Here is a 20,653-nt window from a genome sequence, read left to right on the forward strand (position 1 = left end):
CATTAATGCATAATTATTAATATAGAATGCAATTATCCATCCATCAAGATTTATTTCTGTTGCTGCAATTCAATTAATTCCTACGTTTGTTCGTTTTATTCCTGGAATAAGGTTATTCTGCATTTTAAAAGCGCCAAAACTCGCAGCTTGATTTATTTTAAACACATTATTAATCTGCTGCTACTATATTTGCTATATTTATGATGATGCTGTAGTCTTATGGTTGCTGTCGCCAGGATAAAAGAGGGTTATGTTTATAAAGTAGGTGACCCGGTTCTGAACGGGTTTTAAGGAGTCCTGTGAAAATAAATCAGCAGCTATCTGCAGAACAACAGCTGCCAGCAAGACGAGGACCTTGAACATCGAGCCAGAGCTGCAATCAAACTGTGTAGGTACATGGCCTAGTCAAAGTCCAGGTCTGTGAGCATCAGTTTTCATGCCACAGACGCTCCCCATCAGGTATTTTGCATAGCAGAGGTTGCTAATATATGTTAATTAATATGAAAGGTGGCTCTACAATGTGTTTTTAGGAGTTTTTTATTAATCTTTTACATTAGGAAACCATAAATTCTGGCTTCACTTCACAGCTACGCACTACTTCGTCCTGGTCTACCACATTAAATCCCAACGAAGTCCGTTAAGGTTTGAGGTTGTGACGTGGAGGAGTTTACCGGCTGAGGACACCTTTGCAAGGCACTGCATGTGATGCACTGATAGACGGGTTTGTTACGTGGCTCCTGTTCAACAAAAAAAAAACAAAAAACCTGAGAGTAACTTTTAGAGTTCGTTCTTTCCAGGTGGAGCCGACCAGTCAGGTGACGGGTAGCGCCGGGTCTGAGGCGTGTTTCTGGATCTGGGCCGGTCCCGTGGTCAGCTCCAGGTTCACGGGTAAGGAAGGGTAGCGGGCCGTCTCACTCAGCCTGGAGTTGGGTTGAAGTGCCGATTTGGGCGACTGCTGCTGCGGTAACTTCTGGGTTAAAGCGCCACGAGTCTCAGTTTCAGGGCTGACGGTCATGGACAGCGTGTCGTCAGAGGCCGCGGTCATATGGACGCCGCTGGACAGGGACTCTTGGGACTTCTTGGAGGATTTAGGATCCGTCTGGTTCAAGCTCTGGAGTAAAGAGAAAAAAATATATAATTTATGACTTTTTAAAGCATAAATTAAGATCAAAACGTATCTTCTAGAGCAGGGGTGTCAAACTCATTTTGGTTTAGGGGCCGCATTCAGCTTAATCTGATCTCAAGAGGGCCACAGGAGTAAACTCATTGCAAGATTAAATAGAACTAATAAAAGTGGACTTGTTGATTTTTATATTAAATCAATTTCACTTTTACACATATTATGAATAACCTCAGCATTTTTAAGAAAAGTATGTGTAATTTCAACAATACTTTTATTCAGTTAAACATTTACTTAAGTGCATTATGCATAAGAACTGATCACAGTGATTATACAATGTTGAAAAACATTTATTCACATTTTTTGGAACTTAAAAACACTGTCCTACATGACAAAATACATCAAACAGATAAAAATGAAGAAATTATTTAAAATCAATTTTCCACATCTGAAGCTCAGTGCTATCATGTGCTGATTAAAACACAGCGCCCCTCGTGGGCAATATAGGAACTGCAGATTTTCAATTAAACGAAGTACCTGTTTTTTTCAATAATTGTTTTATCATTCTCTTCCTTTTATCTCCTCTTTCTTTCACCTTTTCTTTTTTTTCTTTTTGTTCTTCCTTTCCTCTCCTACTTTCCCATTGTAGTGTCCATGTAATTTGAGATATTCCCCGCATGAATCATAGTAAAACTATTCACATTCATAAATCAAGCGGAGCACTATGCTGAAAGCAGTACTGCTCCACTTGTGAAAGTCAAATCTGATGAGCTCTTTTTGGCATTAAGACAACAATCCTTATTGCCACATTACCAGACAGGACACTGGATTTAAAAAAAAAAACTTTTTTTTTTTTTTAATAATGATAATCCATTTAGCCAGCCGTATGTTTGACACCCCTGTTCTAGCGGTCTTTGGTATGCTTCCACACCTGTTTGGATGCCCTGCAGTCCATCTGCACTGGAGAGACGGCACATAAGCCGTGCACTCCCGGCGCCGCGGTCCCATACAGCGCAGATGAATCAATAGGCGGCGACACGGTGCAGTAGGCCGGGGGAACCGGAGCAATCTGTCTCTGCAGAAGCTGGAGAATGACATTGATGTCGGCCGTCATGCGAGTTTCCAGCCTGGGGAGGTAAGAGAGGAAATAATGGGTATTTTAGGTATTTTATATGTCATGATTACACGCGTCCGCCATGCGGGTGAGAGCTTCACCCCAGATTGTTCACACTGAAGACGGCGGCGTGTTCATCTGAAGGACTAAACATGAGGGTGGGAGAAATATCTGTGTCTAAAGGTTTCATCCGTCCAGCAACCCATCGTCTTTTTAAACCATCCATCCATCCAAAATGTGCAGGAAGTGTTTAAACACATTGTGAACGGTGGACAAGCTCTGTTTCAGCATCAGTGTATCAGATAATCACAGTTATCTAATGAATGCACTGCAAAAACAGAATTAAAAACAAGTTAAATTTTCTTAAAATAAGTGTATTTGTCCTTGATTTGAGCAGGTAAATAAGACTATTTGCCAATGGAATAAGATTTTTCCTCTTAAAATAGGAACAATTCATCTCTATCATCTTATTTCAAGTGCTGGATGTCTAATTATCTTATTTTAGGGGTAAAGATACTCCATTGGCAGATGATCTTATTTACTGGCTCAAATCGAGGACAAATAGACTAACTTTAAGAACATTTTACTTGTTTTTAGATCCGTTTTTGCAGTGTGATTTATGGTCACACTGCAAAAAGAAGACTAAAAATAAGTAAAATTTTCTTGAAATGAATGTATTTGCCCTTGATTTGAGCAGGTCAATAAGATTATTTGCCAATGGAATGAGTATTTTTACCCCTAAAATAAGATAATTAGATATCCTGCACTTGAAATAAGATGATGGAGATGAATTGTTCCTATTTTAAGTACAAAAATATTATTCCATTCGCAAATAGTCATATTTACCTGCTCAAATCAAGGAAAAATACTTTGATTTAAGGAAAATGTTTCTTATTTTTAGTTCTATTTTCTCAGTGCAAACAGTTCTGGAGGTTAGAGTCAGGAGAATTAAGAGTTTAACACGAATAAAGTGTAATAATCCTGTGATTATCGTGAGGCTTTAAAGCCGTACAGACCCACAGGCCTTTCTTCGCCATCGAAGCAGCGGCGTACCTGTTGAGCTGCGACTGCAGGACCTCCAGCTGAGACTCCAGCTCACTGGGCCTTTCCTCTGAGATCACGGCAGCGGGGTTTGGGTTCCCGATGGAAGAGGATCGTAAAACGCGATCAGAAAGCTGCTGCGACTGCTGTTGATCCGGCCAGTATCGATACATCCCCGGCAGATTCAAGGACGAAGCTGAGAACAACACAAACGGCGGTCTAGTGAAGATCATTTGGGGACGGGCTGCAAAAACTTCGCTGTTTTTGTGAAAATCATGTTTCATCACATTTTTTCATTGTTGCCATTATTATGCAAAACCTGGCATTTAAAGGGTTTAAAATGCAGACGTGTGAATATTTGTTATATGAATTTAAAAAAAGTTTCCTTTTTTTTTTTTTTGCACAATATGCCGATTTAGGAACAGTTGGAGTTTATGATAAATGAAAAAACTTTAACCACTCACTTAAATAGCTACAACATAAGGCTATTAAATCAACATACATTACATAGATGAGGCAACTTACCTCAGAAAAAGTTTAATAATTTCAATTTTATAGTCTTCAATTCTTGAAACGATGTTGATTTATCGTAAAAATAACAGATTTTGGTTAAATAACGGAAGAAATCAAATATATCGTATGCTCTAACTTACCGTACATTTGATGTCATACCTCTGTCTGAATTACATACTTTGCTGCTAAATTGATTTTAATTTGCATCCCCTAAGTGTGTACAGTAAAATTCTTTTTGAAAGGAGCATAAAAATGCCAATGGGACATTTATATTATTTATCTTAAAATTAATTTTTTTTAAATTTAGTTTAAGATAAAAATCCCCCTCAATGAACTTTGCTAAATTGTGTGCAAGTTATAAAATAAATAAATGATAATAAAAATTAGGGCTGCAGAATATATATCGTATTTGCAATATAATCGCAATTTAAAAAAACGCAATTTCCAAATTGCAGTGATCTGCAATTTTTGGCTATGTAACAATTAGTGGATCAGACGCGTCCTTTAGGTGTCAGTAAAATGTTTAAAGTGGGTTTGCTCCATATTGAAGAGAGCTGCAGCAATGAGATAATCTAGTTTTATTACTTGTTTCAGAGTTTATATAATCATATTTTTTAGCAGAAACTTTTGGAAATCTCACTATAGCGTTAAGTTCTGATCAATCAGTTTAATACATAAACCTGTTTGTTGGTTGCACTTTATGTTCAACAAGGATTGACGTCCAAATCAATTAAAAGCTGTTCTCTTTAATAATAATATTCTGATTTTTAAAAACATGAAAAGTTCTTGTTTTAAATAGTCCTTGTTTACAAACATCTTTATCTAGAGGCCATTTTTGTTGCTTTTGGTTAATGCAGAGAAAAGTCAAAATCAAAATACAATTTAGGTTGAAATATATCGTAGTCAGAACTCAATAATTTCTGAGGTCCGAGTTGAGACGCAGCGGCTCTTTTAGCACCTGATCTGCACAGCGATGAAACAGATTGATTTGTTGTTTGTATATGTTTCAAAAGACATGATAAATTAAACAGAAAAAAAATCACAATTAATTGCAATATTAAGATAAAAAAAAATCGCAATTAGATTATTTTCCAAAATTGCTCAGCCCAAATAAAAATCTAAAAATACAAACAGAAATAAAACATGCAGGAACCCCCGGTGGGGTCAAACTGAAGCTGAAGGTGCACAGAGATCACGTACTGCAGTGAAACACAAGCAGTCGGTCACCTCAGGGTTAAAATGCAACAGTTGTGCTAAATGTTCATTTCTACCTTGGTTCAACGCCGCCTCCCTCCCCACTGGAGCGGCGCTCTGGGGCAGCCGGCGGGCCACACAGGGGGAGTACTGCCGTCTGGGGTCCTCCGCCGGGTAGAGCTCCACTCTGGCGTTATGGGCGGGCGGCTTGGACAGACCCTCAGACGACTGAGAGGAGGAGGAGCCACAGCTCCGGAGATCCTCCCATCCAGCCTGAGGAGGCGAGTGACGGCAGGACTGATGGAGGTGCGAGTCTTCGTGGTCGATTCCGTCTGATCACAGGAAGTCAGGTCACTTTCTCTCGCTTTATGCTGTGAAAAAATGTCGCCGGAGTCACATTTACGTTACTTACCCGGTCTTATTCTGCAGTTAAGGGAGTGGATCCTGTGCCTCGGTTTGTGGCGGTATTCATCGTCATCCCCGGATTCATCAGTTGTCGGCGCCATTTGATCAGTCTGCTCCCCACAGACAAAAAATAAATAAAAATTAATCATATTTAATTTAAAAAGTATCCAGAATTAATCCATTTAGAGCCTTGCAAAATGGCCGATACCCCTTGAGCTTTTCTGCATTCTTGTGTTACAACTAAAAACTTAAAGGGGACATATCATGCTTTTTAAATACTTTTTCACATTTAAATCATTCAGTTGTGGTTTATATTAAGTGGAAATGCAGCGTTTTGGTCTGATTTCCTCGCTATTGTTGCCCCATGGCCCCTTTTCACCATTGTTCTGAGGTGCGTCTGAGAGCAACTCGTTTTGGTGCCGTCTCTTTAAATGCAAAGGCAGTAATTCCCCCCCCCCCCCCTACAGGTCGCACAGTGTTCAACTCTGACCCATTTGGCCATTTTTGTAGTCTTCTGGGGAACGGTGTAATGAGCTGAACATTTTCACTGAGCCACTCAGATTCTGCATCCTTCAGCTTGGACTGCAAAAATGCGATCAGAAAAAAAAAAAGCTGGAAGTCCGTGGCCTTGTTTAGCAGCTCTGCAGCAAATACTGCGACATAATTGTTCAAAACACGTAATAGAGAACAGAAAAAAACTGAACGGCTTGAAAAATATGACACAAGCCGAACATAAATATATCTACACGGCTCCAGGACAGAATACATTAAAATTTTCTTCTCTCCTAGAGACTCCAAGTACGCAACAAAATATATTTAAGGCCTAAAAAAGTGGATTTTGCATTATATTTCCCAATTATATGTGTTTTTATTTGAGAACAACACAGAGTAGAGCTTTTTTTTCTTTTTTCTTTACTAATAAAAACTGTGTAATATCCATTTGTATTCAGCCCACTTGCCTTCAGGAGTCGCTGAATTAGTAGTACCGTATTTTTCGAACTATAAATCGCTCCGGAATATGAGTTGCATGAGTCAAAAAATGCATCATAAAGAGGAAAAAAAACATATAGAAGTCACACTGGTCATCAGCAAAGTTGTAACCCGCCCAGACAACGGGCCTTTAAGCTAGCGCTAGCTGCTATTAGCTTCACAGACAGCCCAATGACAGGTTCTGTCGTGGTCTGGGTCCTTCAAGCTGCACCAGGCAACGCTCTGCTGTGTTAATGCAGACTGACACAGTGAAACAACATACAAACATGTTGTCAGTCTTTATTGCCAATAAGTTAATGTTTCAATACTTTGTATACTCTAGTCACCTTAAATATTTTTAAGTTAAGGTGACCAGGTTTCTCTAACAAAAACAGGCTGATGTCTCTGATTTTGGTGAGAATCTCTGTCTGGGGGTTGATTTGTTTTGCATGATTGCAACGCGACGGGGCTGAGAAGTTCGCGTTCAGCTCTTCTGCTACATCGGGACAGCGGCAGTACCGGTTAAATACGTTTATTTCATTGCGCTAAGCTTTTTTCCTCCATCATGATACAATGAATATATATACTATAGATCAGGGGTCTACAACCTGGGGCTCTGCAGCCACAAGTGGCTCTTTGGATCTTCCACAGTGGCTCCTAATAACTTTAGGCTACAAATTATATTTTTATTTTGGTATTTAAATGTAATAATAATAATAAATGCAGGTTTTAGCTGTGTTTTTCTTGGAATAATTGCTTTTAATTTTCACGATAGAATGATGCTAAAAGTGCCAGCAATGTTTAATTTTAAATCAATATTTTTTCATTCTGTTGGAATCCATGATTGTTTTTTACATCATTATCCATAAAATATCAACATCCCATTCATCCTTTTTTTTAAAACCTCAAAATAGACATAAAAGGGCGTTTCTTTAATGATGACAACATATTTCCTACAGTAGATCTTTATCAAAAATTATAATTTGTCTTTTTTCAAAAGGCCAGGCAACATTTGCTTCTCTTAACGAGTTTAATTCAAGTGAACTGTAGGAAAAATGTCTTTTTAGACTGTAAAGGTTGCAGGTCCCTGGTATAGACAGTAATGTTTACTTCCTAGATTCTCACTGGTCAAGAAGAATTACCATTTAAATTTGATATGTAAGTCGCACCTGACTATAAGTCCATATTAGTGCAACTATAAGTGCAACTTATACTCCGAAAAATACGGTAAATAAAGTCAGCCTGAAGGACCAATAAGTTTGTGGAACATTTTTTTAACAAATAGCGTAATGAGGACCAAGGAACACAGCAGAGAGAACGTTGTGTGTTCAGCTAATATGTACGGCACGACTGCAAACCTGACACGAAGCAGAACAACAGGCCCCTGGTATCACTGGAGGAGCTGCAGAGATCCACAGCTCAGAGCGGAGAATCCGCTGACGGGGTAAATACGAGTCGTGCCGTCACAACCCTGACCTTCACGGAGGGTCGTATATGTTGCACATGTGGAGAACTAACACCACACATCACCCTGAAAATGATTTCTTCCCCACTCTTGATACAGGGTGGTAGCAGCATCATGCCTTTTTTCAGCAGTGACAGGGACCTGGGAGATGGATGGAGCAAAATACGGGAAAATCCTGGAAGACAATCTGTTAAGAGGCTTGAGAGGACCATAAACTGGGCCAGAGGTTGACCACACAGCAGGTTAAAGTCCAGATATAAATATAACTGAGGACTCATGTTACCCTGAGCTATCTCTGTAGTTATGCTGCTATAGGCTTAGGCTGCTGGAGGACATCAGGGTCTATTTCTCTCACTCTGCTGAGTCCTACTGCTCTCCAATTTTGCATTGTTTGTGATCATTTCAGCTTTTAACTTTTTAGTTCTCTCTCTTTTTTTACTTTGTTCATAGAAGGTACACCTGGTCTGGCGTTCTGTTAGCTGTGACATCATCAGGGGAGGCAGATCATCCACTATTACCATCTAACATAGAAAGTACTCCTGGGTCAATGTGAGCTTCTGTGCTTTCTGTGTCTCTGCTCTGTCTTCTCTAAGCCCCAGTGGGTCGAGGCAGATGAGCGTTCACACTGAGCCTGGTTCTGGTTCTGCTGGAGGTTCTCCTCCCTGTTAAAGGGGAGTTTTCCTCTCCACTGTCGCTTCATGCATGCTCAGTATGAGGGATTTCTGCAAAGCCATCAACAATGCAGACGACTGTCCACTGTGGCTCTACGCTCTTTCAGGAGGAGTGAATGCTGCTTGGAGAGACTTGATGCAACCTGCTGGGTTTCCTTAGAGAGGAAACTTTCTGACCAACCTGGAGGATTTGATGGAATCTGACTTTAAGAAAGTGCCTTGAGACGACATGTTTCATGAATTTTTGCTATATAAATAAAATTGAATTGAATTTGTGGCATGAATTGAAGACTACTGCACTACTGTGTGTTGGTGGCGATGAAAACAAACACGCCGAAGTTGCTGCTTGCAGTGCGAAAAAGTGTGAATACTTTCATCAAGGCCCCTCCCCGACTGCATCTACCAACTGGCAACGCACGTCTCGCAGGTCATAAGTGATCTCCAGGTTCCTCCAGAAGTTGTCGGCAAAGCTTGGGTACATATCCAGAACGTCGAGCAGGTCGTCCCTCGGGATGCGGTGCAGGTCGCAGTAGGTGACGGCGTACACGTCGGCGTTGGACCGGCCCGGCTCGTCGTACAGGTGGATGGGCTCCCCAAATATGTCGTTCTTTTCTGCAGGAGGAGAAGAGCATTTTTACTTGCTTCTTTATTCCACCTGCGGGAACAATTCATGAAACCCAATCAGCTACCTAACAAAGCTACGACCACGTAATCCCGCATGACTTGGACGGAGCCACGTGAGATGAAGAAGAGCGAGTCCAGGAAGTCTCCGTAGTGGATCAGCGTGTCCCCCGGAGGCGCGTGCACGGTCTTGATCCTCATGGCCAACGTCCGCAGACAAGCTTGGCTGCCTCCGCGGAAAGCCTTGCAGTTCTGCAGCAGCGAGCGATTCAGGTGCAAACAGATGTCTGCCTGCAAGGACTCGGGGAAACCCCTCATCACCTTTTTTTTTTTACAAAAAGAAGTTGAAAACAACCCTCGCATCAGAGATTAAACGTGCCGCAGTGACGCGCGACGGCGATGCTACAGCAGGACACACCTTTCTTCTACTCACAGCATTCATGTCTATGCCGTTGGTGTACGACCAGGCGTGCTGGAAGTACTCCTCCAGCCTCTGCCGCAGGCCGCCCGGGATTTGGTGGAAGCGGATGAACTCTTTGACCCGCAGCATTTGGGTGTGGTAGCGGGTGGTGCCGGAATAAAGCCTCTGGATGATGGCGGAGACGTTTCCGAATATGCTGGCATACATGAGCGCTAAAACAGTGAAAAGAAGACAAACTCAGCAGCTGATCGCATCGTTTCTGTTGTAACGTTTACCAAAATGTGGTCGTCCAGCACTGCAAAAAGGGAGCTAAAAGTAAGTGAAATTTTTTTGAAATCATTGTAATATTCATTGATTAGAGCAGGTAAATAAGACTATTTTCCAATGGAATAAGATTTTTGCACTTAAAGTAGGAACAATTCATCTCCATCGTCTTATTTCAAGGGCGGGATATCTAATTATCTTATTTTAGAGATGATTTTTTTTCTCTTTTTTTATTTATTTATTTTTTGGTTTTTGTTTTTGGTTAATACCAAAATTACAAAATAAAATATAAAAAAAGGGGAGTTTTCCTCTCCACTGTCGCTTCATACATGCTCAGTATGAGGGATTGCAGCAGGGCCATCAACAATGCAGACATCTAGTATTGCTCCTATTTTAAGTGCAAAAATCTTATTCCATTGGCAAATAGTCTTATTTACCTGCTCTAATCAAGGAAAAATACACTGATTTCAAGAAATTTTTACTTATTTTTAGTTCCCCTTTTGCAGTGAGTTTGCAAAATCTTTTCTAGCTCGACTGAAAGAATTGAGAATTTTTTATTATTTATTCTTAGTAATAAAAACAGGATGTGGGTCAGTCTATGAAAGCACTCTGTGTATGTGGGAAAATCTAAGAAATAAAATAAAAGCAGATTTCTGACACGGGTAAAAAAAAGGGACCTAAAGGTAAGTAAAATGTTCTTTAAATCAGTGTATTTATCCTTAATTTGAGCAGATAAATAGGATTATCTGCCAATGCAATGAGTACACTGCAAAAACGGATCTAAAAATAAGTAAAATATTCTCAAAATGTGTGTATTTGTCCTTGATTTGAGCCAGTAAATGATATTATCTGCCAATGGAATGAGTACTTAGACCATTAAAATAAGTTAATTAGATAAACTGCACTTGAAATAAGATGATGGAGATGAGTTGTTCCTATTTTAAGTGCAAAAACCTTATTCCACTGGCAAATCATCTTATTTACCTGCTCAAATCAAGGACAAAAACACTAATTTTAAGAAATTACTTATTTTTAGTTCTGTTTTTGCAGTGTATTTTTATTCCATTGGCGGGTCTCTGAAAACTTGCCAGATCAAATCAAAATTGTGCTTACTTTTAGTTCCCTTTTTGCAGTGGATGCCCCAAAGTCTGCATTTGAATAAATATAAAAGTAAAAAAAATAGAGAAGAAGAATATAAAGTGTGGTTATTATTTAGTGTTGTACTTGGCATTTTAAGAATATTTTTACCTTCTGTAATAATTTTGCTCTAATTAAAAATAAAAGGTCTTCATCTGCATCAGACAGCTGAGCAGGTGGGCCAAATTGGGGGGGGGGGGGGGGGGGGGGTGCGCACAAAAACAGTCCAGGGACCACTAATTTTGGACAACCCCTGCTTTAAAACATAATTTGAGATTTTACAAAAACAATAAAGTAAAAATATATTCTCTCTGCCTCTCTTATTATTTTGGCATTGACAAATAAAACAGAAAAGGTTTTAATCTAATTTAATGCCAGGGTGTCAGAATAAAAAACTGTTTTGTATGTAAATGTAAATATATGGTTTGGATTGTATATGACAAAAGCCAAATAAAACAATTATAGCTTTTAGTTTTGGTTTCCTCTCTGCAAATTTTCCAGTGTTGCCACTTTAAATTGCTTCTATTTGAAAGTAAATCACTGTTTTTAGTGCGTCACGGGTTACAAATATACATATATATTGAAATAATAAAAATAGGAATAATCATTGATGCCAAAATGTATTTCTTAACTTAATTTTAGAGATTTTTTATGGAGTATTGTGAGATTTTACTAGTGCTCAAACATTTCTTCTGTGTCTTCTTGTTGTGCCTTTGCTGCTCCGACCATTTTCCAAACATTTGAGGAATCCGACTCACATCCGATGACCATGACGCAGATGGAGAAGATCTTCTCGGAGTTGGTGTTTGGAGAGACGTTTCCGAAGCCCACGCTCGTCAGGCTGCTCAGGGTGAAGTAGAGAGCCGTGACGTATTTGTCCTTGACCGACGGGCCGGACGTGGAGTCGCTCTCGTTGTACGCCTTCCCCAGCTGCTCAGCCAGGTTGTCCAGCCAGCCGGTCTCCGTGTACGGCCTCTCCACGAAGCCGATGGCGTACCAGATGCAGGCGAGCCAGTGGGCGATGAGCACAAAGGTGCACATGAGCAAGAAGAGGACGGCGGCGCCGTACTCGGAGTAGCGGTCCAGCTTCCTGGCCACACGGACCAGCCTCAGCAGCCGCGCCGTTTTCAGCAGGCTCGTTAAGGTCGCCATCTTTGGTGTTTCCGCGGGCAGCAGAGAGAAAAGTGCGAGGCAGAATTAGACACTCAGAGTCAAAATATGAAGAATCTCAAAAGCATTCGTGCCTCTTGAACCTCTTTTTGTCTCACTACACTGCAAAAACGGAACTAAAAATAAGTAAAATGTTCTTAAAATGAGTGCATTTGTCCTTGATTTGAGCAGGTAAATAAGATTATTTGCCAATAGAATAAGATTTCTGCACTTAAAATAGGAACAACTCATCTCCATCATCCTATTTCAAGTGCAGGATGTCTAATTATCTTATTTTAGGGTTCAAAATACTCATTCACAGTAAACCAACAGTGGAGAAAATATCCAAAGCAGCTTTGGGGGATTTCAGACACTACTAGTTGGAATTTATCTCTGTTAAGATAAATGGAAATTCTTATCGTGACAAAAGAACAGACATTTTTAACGATTAATGATACAACAATATGATAAAATCCCAGTTTTACTTTAAGGATTGCACTGTTTGTTTTTTAGCTCCTCAACTCTGAACCGCTTCCCCGCTTTTGCATCCCACACTGCAAAAACAGAACTAAAAATAAGTTAAAATTTCTTGAAATTATCCTTAATTTGAGCAGGTAAATAAAATTATCTGCAAATAGAATGAGTATTTCTACCCCTAAAATAAGATAATTAGATACAATGCACTTGAAATAAGACAATGGAGATGAGTTGCTTCTGTTTTAAGTGCAACAATCTTATTCCATTGGCAAATCATCTTATTGACCTGCTCAAATCAAGGACAAATACACTAATTTTAAGAACATTTTACTTATTACTAGTTTCGTTTTTGCATCCCACAGCATGAAGCTGCCACCACCGTGTTCCGCTGTGAGGATAGTTTGTGCAGGATGAGTGCACTGCAAAAACGGAACTAGAAATAAGTAAAATGTTCTTAAAATGAGTGTATTTGCCATTGATTTGAGCAGGTAAATAACATCATCTGCCAATGGAATAAGATTTTTTCACTTAAAATAGGAACAATTCATCTCCATCTTATTTCAAGTGAAGGATGTCTAATTATCTTATTTTAGGGGTAAATATATTCATCCCATTGGCGAATAGTCTTATTTAGCTGCTCAAATAAAGGAAAATTTTCAGCAGGCTCGTTAAGTTCGCCATCTTTGGTGTTTCCGCGGGCAACAGAGAGAAAAGTGCGAGGCAGAATTAGACACTCAGAATGAAAATATGAAGAATCTCAAAAGCGTTTGTGCCTCTTGAACCTCTTTTTGTCTCACTACACAGCAAAAACGGAACTAGAAATAAGTAAAATGTTCTTAAAATGAGTGTTTTTGTCCTTGATTTGAGCAGGTAAATAACATGATCTGCCAATGGAATAAGATTTTCCCACTTAAAATAGGAACAACTCATCTCCATCATCTTATTTCAAGTGCAGGGTGTCTAATTATCTTATTTTAGGGGCAAAAATACTCATTCCATTGGCAGATAATCTTATTTACTGGCTCAAATCAAAGACAAATACACTAACTTGAAGAACATTTTACTTGCTTTTAGATCCGTTTTTGCAGTGTAAAGTCAGGCAAAGTTGAATGAGCGTGAACAATAAGTAAATTCATCACCTCGTCAGACCCGGATCTGAAGATGAGGAGGTCAAAGGGGGTCGCCGCGAGCACGTCGATGGAAAACCAGCCCTTGATGTAATGCTTGGCTATGCGGCCCGGCTGCGTGACCACGACGTCGTTGTGGTCCACGTACGTGGTGCGGAAGTTGATGACTATGTCGACGATGAACAGCACGTCCACCATGAGGTCCGCCACGTTCAGAGGGTTGCAGGTGAAGCCGCATCGCCTCTGTCGCGGGCTGCCGTGCTCGTCCAGCAGGAAGGCGGCCGAGTACGGCGTGAAGACGGCCGTGTACAGCACCAGCAGCAGGATAATCCAGTCCCAGAAGGCCTTGAAGGGGCTGTAGTGGAGCAGGATCCACCAGGTCGTCTCCGGCACCTGGAGTTTGTATTCTGGCAGAACGTCCGACTCCAAAGAAAGCACCTGCAGAGGCAAAGAGCCGTTACGTTATTCTCACCTGTAAGGATTTACTCTCTTCTCAAAAAACAGGGCGGCTTTTGTTCACCGAACAGAGAGTCCCAAACGGACCTTTCTCACTGCAAAAAAGAACTAGAAATAAGTAAAATATTCTTTAAAATGAATGTATTTGTCCTTGATTTGAGCAGGTAAATAAGATTATTTGCCAATGGAATAACATGCTTGCACTTAAAATAGGAACAATTCATCTTCATCATCTTATCTCAAGTGCAGGATGTCTAATTATCTTATTTTAGGGGTCAAAATACTTATTCCATTGGCAGATAATCTCATTTACCTGCTCAAATCAAGGATAAATACACAAATTTTAAGAACATTTTACTTATTTTTAGATCCGTTTTTGCAGTGCTAGAGAACATGGCGGCGGTATTTCATCGTTATTGCTTCACAAAGCTGCCACTTCACTCTTGCCAAAGTCAAGACGCTGTAGAGATTACGTCAGTGAGAGTATAAGAAGAGTCCAGCCGCCTGTTTTGGTTAAATTAATCCAAGCCAACTAAATATCTCACAAATCTCAAATTTCTCACTCTATTGAGTTCTACTGTTCTTCAATTATGCATTACGTGTCGTCATTTCTGCTTTAACTTTCTGTTCTCTCTCTTTTCTCTTCATAGTAGGTACACCTGGTCTGGCGTTCTGTTAGCTGTGACATCATCCAGAGAAGACGGCTCACCCGCTACTACCATCTAATGTAGAACAGATTACTGGATCAATGTGTGCTTCTGTGCTTTTTTGTCTCTCTTGTTGTGTCTCTGCTCTGTCTTCTGTAACCCCAGTCGGTCGAGGCAGATGACCGTTCATACTGAGCCCAGTTCTGCTGGAGGTTTTCCTTCCCGTTAATGTGGAGTTTTTCTTTCCACTGTCGCTTCATGCTTGCTCAGTATGAGCAAGCATCCCTACAGTATGCAGACGACTCTCCCTGTGGCTCTACGGTTCCCCAGGAGTGAATGCTGCTTGTCGGAACTTTGATGCAATCAACGGGTTCCCTTATAGGACATTTTTGACCAATCTGTATAATCTGACCCAATCTGTATAATTTGATTGAACTTGACTTTGTAAAGTGACTTGAGATGACATGTTTCATGATTTGGCGCTATATAAATAAAATTGAATTGAATTGAATTGAAATATCTACGGGCCGAGGGATGCTCGGTTCATCTCGTGTCTCTCGCCTGATATCAAATGAGTATTTGCGCTCCTGACAAATGCGCCTGACCTTCCCCCGCGTATCTATCAGCCATACAAATCCATAAGATTACACAGATAGATCATCCGATAGACAGGAACCGGAAGGTCACGGGTCGAGGCGAGCCCGTCTCTAGCGTTTGTTTAGCATCCCGGGTCCAGTGATGCGGAGCCGACAGCCCCCGGGGGGAAGGGGGAGGGGGGGGGGGGGGGCAACAACTGTAGCTCTATGCATCTTCATTAAGCCGCCCACTGATTTTTCCATTAGAGGGTTAATTAGCAGCAGCCCGCCATCGTGGCAACATATTGGGACCTTCTGCTGTTTTCTCCACTTGTTCAGAGCACATTGCTTCGACGACACGCTGAACCCTGGATGCCATCGAGTCATGGAGAAAAAAAAAAACGTGAAATTTCCTGGTGAATGAGTGAGTTTATTGATTCAGAAACGCTATAATCCTGGCTCTGCAATAAAACCGGGGAACAGCTCTACAAACACTGGACGCCCGCAGGGTGAGTTGTAGCTATTTAAAGGTAAACAGGTGTTCTGGTGAAGATTTCAGCCCGTAGATCCAGTCTCAGACCTATCTCCTCAATCTGAACAAATGTCCAAACCTACGACTTTTCTACACCATCTTTTCTACATCTTATCCAACGGTAGTTTGTTTTCTCGCTCCTCGTACCTGCGTGACCTTCTCCGTGACGTTCGGCGAGTGATCCTTTACCGGCGGCGGGCTGAGCAGCTCCATCCTGGATTCAGGGCTCCTGACGGCCGGATCCTCGCCCTTCATGGGGGCCCGGAGTCGCACCGAAACCCTCGGCTGGATGAGAGCTCACCAAAAAACTTACAACAAAGACACATTTCTTGACATTATTTTGCTTTTTTTTTATTATTCCTTGTAATCATTACATTGTAAGAGTTTGTGATCTAAACGTGCCGGTGCTATGCCGAGAGTTGGCTGGCTTTTCTTACGCACACGTAGCAGCATCGCTTGCGTAAAAGCCTCACATCCCACCAGTTGACCAAATCTTCGAGCTCATTATCAGATAAATATGCATTCATCTGCTCAATGCCTTCAGATGATTGACGCAGCCTATCACAAATCGTTGAGATTTATTACTAATTGTAAAGCTCACACCCATCACTGTGAGCTGTATTCTCGTGTAGGGTGGTCTGCTTTGGCTACACGGAGGCTTTGTCATTGGTATACATTTATATATAAGGCTATTTTTGGGCTATTCTTCCATCTTATTTATGTTCACTTCTTATGAAAAAAAGTACTGGTCATTACTCTCTCCGTTCTCAGGCTGTTGTCTTGTTTTTTTTCCCACGTGTCAGTACTGAGCTGGGTAAAAAGGCCTTTGCTTACTCTGCTCCCTCTACATGGAATTTGCTGCAAAACAACTTGAAACTTAGTAAATTGGTTCCTTTGAGTATTTTTAAGCTGAAAATGAGATGCTTTGAGTTGGACTCCCTCACATGTCAATGTTTTAAATGAAATTTTTATTATAAGTGCATATTTGGCTTTTCTTGTGTGTGTCTTTGTACGTATGTAATGATGTGATGTAATTTTGATGCCTATCTTGGCCAGGTCTCCCTTGCAAAAGAGATTTTTAATCTCAATGGGTATAACCTGGTTAAATAAAGGATAAATAAAATAAAATAAAATAGACAGAACATACCTGATTGGGACCAGAAAAAGTCAGATCGCAGTCGATCTCGGCCTGTAAACCGTCCCTCGTTAAACTCGTTAGGTGCTCAGAAGGCGTCTTATCTGGGAAGCATGTTGTGGGCGAAACAAGCGCTCCTCTTGTTGCCGCCGTGTGACTGCCCGCTGTCGACGTTGAACCCTCCACCCCGGCTGGCACAGAGCAGGGGAGTGCCCTGCAGCACGCCAACAATGGAAGCCAATCGATGCCACGCTGGAGCTCACAGGAAGCCACGGGAAAAATCAATGAGTGGGCATTGATAACAAAGCAAAGCGGAGACAGTCGCCGGCTTTTCCAGCATGCCAGTGATCTTAGGAGGAGTTTGATTTGGGAGAATACGTTGAATTATCTGTTTAATAAGTGCGGGAAAAAAAAACTCAACACTGACAGAGACGGCCAAATATGTCGCAGCACTGCAATTTGCTGCATGCGCGCTCTTTATGTTGGATGTTATTGACTGCGGTGCTGACGGTATGGAAGTATGAGAGGGCAGTGATCCATGATGGCCGCTCCCCAAAGCAGGGGTGTCTAAACTTATTGTCACGTGGCCCGAAATCAACAAAAAATAATCTGAAAACTAAGATCATAACAAAGAAAGCATAGATTTTTTTTACACTAAGCATGTAATTGAAACAAAAATCAGATTTTCTGTAGGAACGGGGCGTGTAAATAATGGTAGAGTCAGAACTTAAAAAGAGTTTTGTATGTTTGCCCAGTTAGAAGAAAGGCCTTCAGTTTGCAGATTCTTCTGAGCTTTTTACTAATTTATTCTACGCTCAGAAATAGGAACAAGAGTCGGGTCGCTCTTTCTTTTGAAAACATTAATTCAAGTTTAATAAATTAATGAGAATCAGATTAAGGTGCAAGTCTGCTTTTCAGTTCATGGAGAGATGTTGTGTTTTATACTATGAAATTAAGGAGAACGCCAAAAGTTTTTTAAAGACAGACCTTCTATGTTGCTCCTAACATCTTCCATTGTAAGAAATTTTTTTTCTTTTGGGTAACAATTTAGTCTGAATTAAATATAAAAAGACTGAAGGGACAAATTTGTATTATTCTTGTACTGCAGTTCAGGGCCGAGTGGATTTACCCCCAGGGCCACACTTTGGACATCCTAAGGCTCCTTCAGCCGTACCCTTCAACAACAGTAGGGCTGTCGTAAATTATTATTTTAGCAATCGATTATTCTGATGATTAATCGAGTAATTTGATTAAAAAAATAGATTTTTCACAACAGTAAACAGTAAAATTGGTTTTAATAAGATCAATTACTTTGGGACATTTTACATACAACTCTGGTGTTGATGGATTCTTTGAGATCTATAAGCAAATAATAATCATTTATATGAGGTTGTTTTCATGTTCAGCCAATTAAATTAGGCCCAGCCTCCCAGATTCCACCGAATCTGCATTGAAACGTTGTTAATGGCGGTGGTGCTCCTAAAAGAAGAGCGGCCCCAAGTCAAATTATGCCTCTAAGACGGACTCCTATCGAAGAAGCTTTGAAAACCCAACAGATGTCTTTGTTTTTATTTTAATTGTGCAGAATATACATCACATTAAAGGTGGATTGCTGACATTTTACCAGATGGTCGTAGAGACTTTATATCCATGGTAAATCCAGATGTTTTCTTTTAAGTCACAGATGCTACATTTTGGAAATAATGGAGGAAGGTAAGATAATCGTTGACAGAAGAAATTCAGACTGGTTATCAAAGTCAAGTTTTGCTTTCGGTTTACTTATTCAGGAACTAGGGCGGTTTCATCCATCTATTATCTCTGGCAGGGTGATTGGGGGCCCATCTCCAGCAGCCACTGAGCGAGAGGCAGAGGACATCTTGGACAGGTCGCCAGCCCATCTTAGGATAAACAAGACTTACACCTAAGGGCAATTTAGAGAGACCAATGAGCCTCTATGGGAGGAAGCTGGAGTACCCGGAGGGATTCCAATCATGCAAACTCCATCCAGAAAGAGCCCACACTGCAAAAATAGAACTAAAAATAAATCAAATTTTATTGAAATCAATGTATTTGTCCTTGATTTGAGCAGGTAAATAAGATTATCTGCCAGTGGAAGGAGTATTTTTACCCTTAGAATAAGACATCCTGCACTTGAAATAAGATGACGGAGATGAGTTGTTACTATTCTCAGTGCAAAAATCTTATTCCACTGGCAAATAATCTTATTTATCGTCTCAGATCCAGGACAAACACACTCATTTTAAGAAATTTGTATTTATTTTTAGTTTTGCTCTTGCAGCGCAGGCCACACTGCAAACATAGACCTAAAATAAAATAAAAAAATTCTTGAAATTAAAGTATTTTTCATTGATTTGAGCAGGTAAATAGGACTATTTGCCAATGGAATAAGATTTTTGCACTTAAAATAGGAACAATTCATCTCCATCGTCTTATTTCAAGTGCAGGATATCTAATTATCTTATTTTAGGGGTAAAAATACTCCTTCCATTGGCAAATAGTCTTATTTAGCTCCTCAAATCAAGGGCAAATACATTCATTTCAAGAAAATTTTACTTAGTTTTAGTTCTCTTTTTGCAGTGCAGGATTCAAACCCAGGACCTTCTTGGTGCGAAGCAGCAACTCCACCATCATCCGGCCGGTATTCGTTTATAAATTTGTGAAAGAAATAAACCTGAATTATTCTAGACGGGAGTTTTGACACTACAAGAGAAGTGATTTATTTTCCAGCTGTGTAACAAAGTCGGGCTGCATGGTGGCACCGTTGCAACACTGCAAAAACAGAACTAAAATAAGTCAATTTTTCTTGAAATGAGTGTGTTTGTCCATGATTTGATCAAGTAAACAACATGATCTGCCAATGGAATGAGTATTTTGACTCCTAAAATAAGATGATTAGATTCTGCCCTCTTAATAAGATGATGGAGATGAGTTGTTCTTACTTTAAGTGCAAAAATCTTATTCCATTGGCAAAACGTCTTATTCACACGCTCAAATCAAGGAAAAATGCATTAATTTTAAGAAAATTTTACTTATTTTTTCTTTCGTTTTTGCAGTGAACAGGAAGGTCTTTGGTTTGAATCTCGGCCCTGTGCATGCATGGGTCATCTCCGGGTACTCCGGCTTCCTCCCACAGTCTAAAATCCCGACTTGCTTTTAGATGTGAGAGAGAGCACGTGTCTCTGTAAATGGAGACGTTACAGAGTGATTGCTGTAAATACTCCTAAACGATCATATTGTTGGTCTGTCTGGCTGATAAATGAGGAATCTGAAATCAATATGCGGGAAAACCAGGGGAGATGAAAGCTCCTCATATTTTTAGCACAGCTACGGTGACGATGTGGATGTCAGTGAATCTTTAGGGAGTGAAAACCAGTTTATGGATTTTTTGACTATGATGAGAGAAAATGCATTTTTTTTTTTTTTTTTTTATCTAAGGAAAAATCTTTTTGATTGAACCACTTACTCTCATTGACACTTTACCAGCTTTGCTCCTGCAGCATCGGCCCGAAAACTGCTCTTCATCAGAGCGACATCTGGAGCAGCACCACAGCCACTTGCAAAGGTCGTAGGTCAACCAAGAATGGAAAACAACTCCCTAC

At 40.4% G+C, this 20,653-nt stretch overlaps 1 protein-coding gene across 3 annotated transcripts; it reads right to left on the minus strand.

Annotated features, from left to right (window-relative positions):
* Positions 1–519: 519 nt before the first annotated feature.
* LOC105916110 (potassium voltage-gated channel subfamily H member 6) lies at positions 520–16,202 on the minus strand. Of its 3 annotated transcripts, none has more exons than XM_036141783.1 (11): positions 16,046–16,202; positions 13,701–14,126; positions 11,694–12,087; positions 9,547–9,746; positions 9,182–9,434; positions 8,911–9,104; positions 5,395–5,500; positions 5,060–5,314; positions 3,288–3,471; positions 2,052–2,247; positions 520–1,111 (listed from the first exon to the last, which is right to left on the minus strand). In XM_036141783.1, the coding sequence occupies exons 1-11, from the start codon at positions 16,151–16,153 to the stop codon at positions 812–814; spliced, it is 2,616 nt and encodes an 871-aa protein (XP_035997676.1). In that variant the 5' UTR covers positions 16,154–16,202; the 3' UTR covers positions 520–811. The 3 variants fall into 3 exon arrangements, with proteins under 3 accessions (XP_035997676.1, XP_012705883.2, XP_035997674.1); XM_012850429.3 differs by having other exon boundaries at positions 5,395–5,497; positions 9,532–9,746; XM_036141781.1 differs by having other exon boundaries at positions 9,532–9,746.
* Positions 16,203–20,653: the final 4,451 nt, after the last annotated feature.

This window comes from Fundulus heteroclitus, chromosome 10 (genome assembly GCF_011125445.2).
Source record: "Fundulus heteroclitus isolate FHET01 chromosome 10, MU-UCD_Fhet_4.1, whole genome shotgun sequence".
NCBI classification, from domain to species: domain Eukaryota; kingdom Metazoa; phylum Chordata; class Actinopteri; order Cyprinodontiformes; family Fundulidae; genus Fundulus; species Fundulus heteroclitus.

Excerpts from the sequence above, each read along its gene's own strand:
- LOC105916110 (XM_036141781.1), bottom strand. The coding sequence starts at position 16,153 with ATGAAGGGCGAGGATCCGGCCGTCAGGAGCCCTGAATCCAGGATGGAG. Across the intron at positions 9,435-9,531 it reads ATGCTGTGAGTAGAAGAAAG|GTGATGAGGGGTTTCCCCGA; the intron begins GTGTGTCCTGCT and ends AAAAAAAAAAAG. Across the intron at positions 5,501-8,910 it reads TCACTTATGACCTGCGAGAC|CAGACTGATCAAATGGCGCC; the intron begins GTGCGTTGCCAG and ends GTCTGTGGGGAG.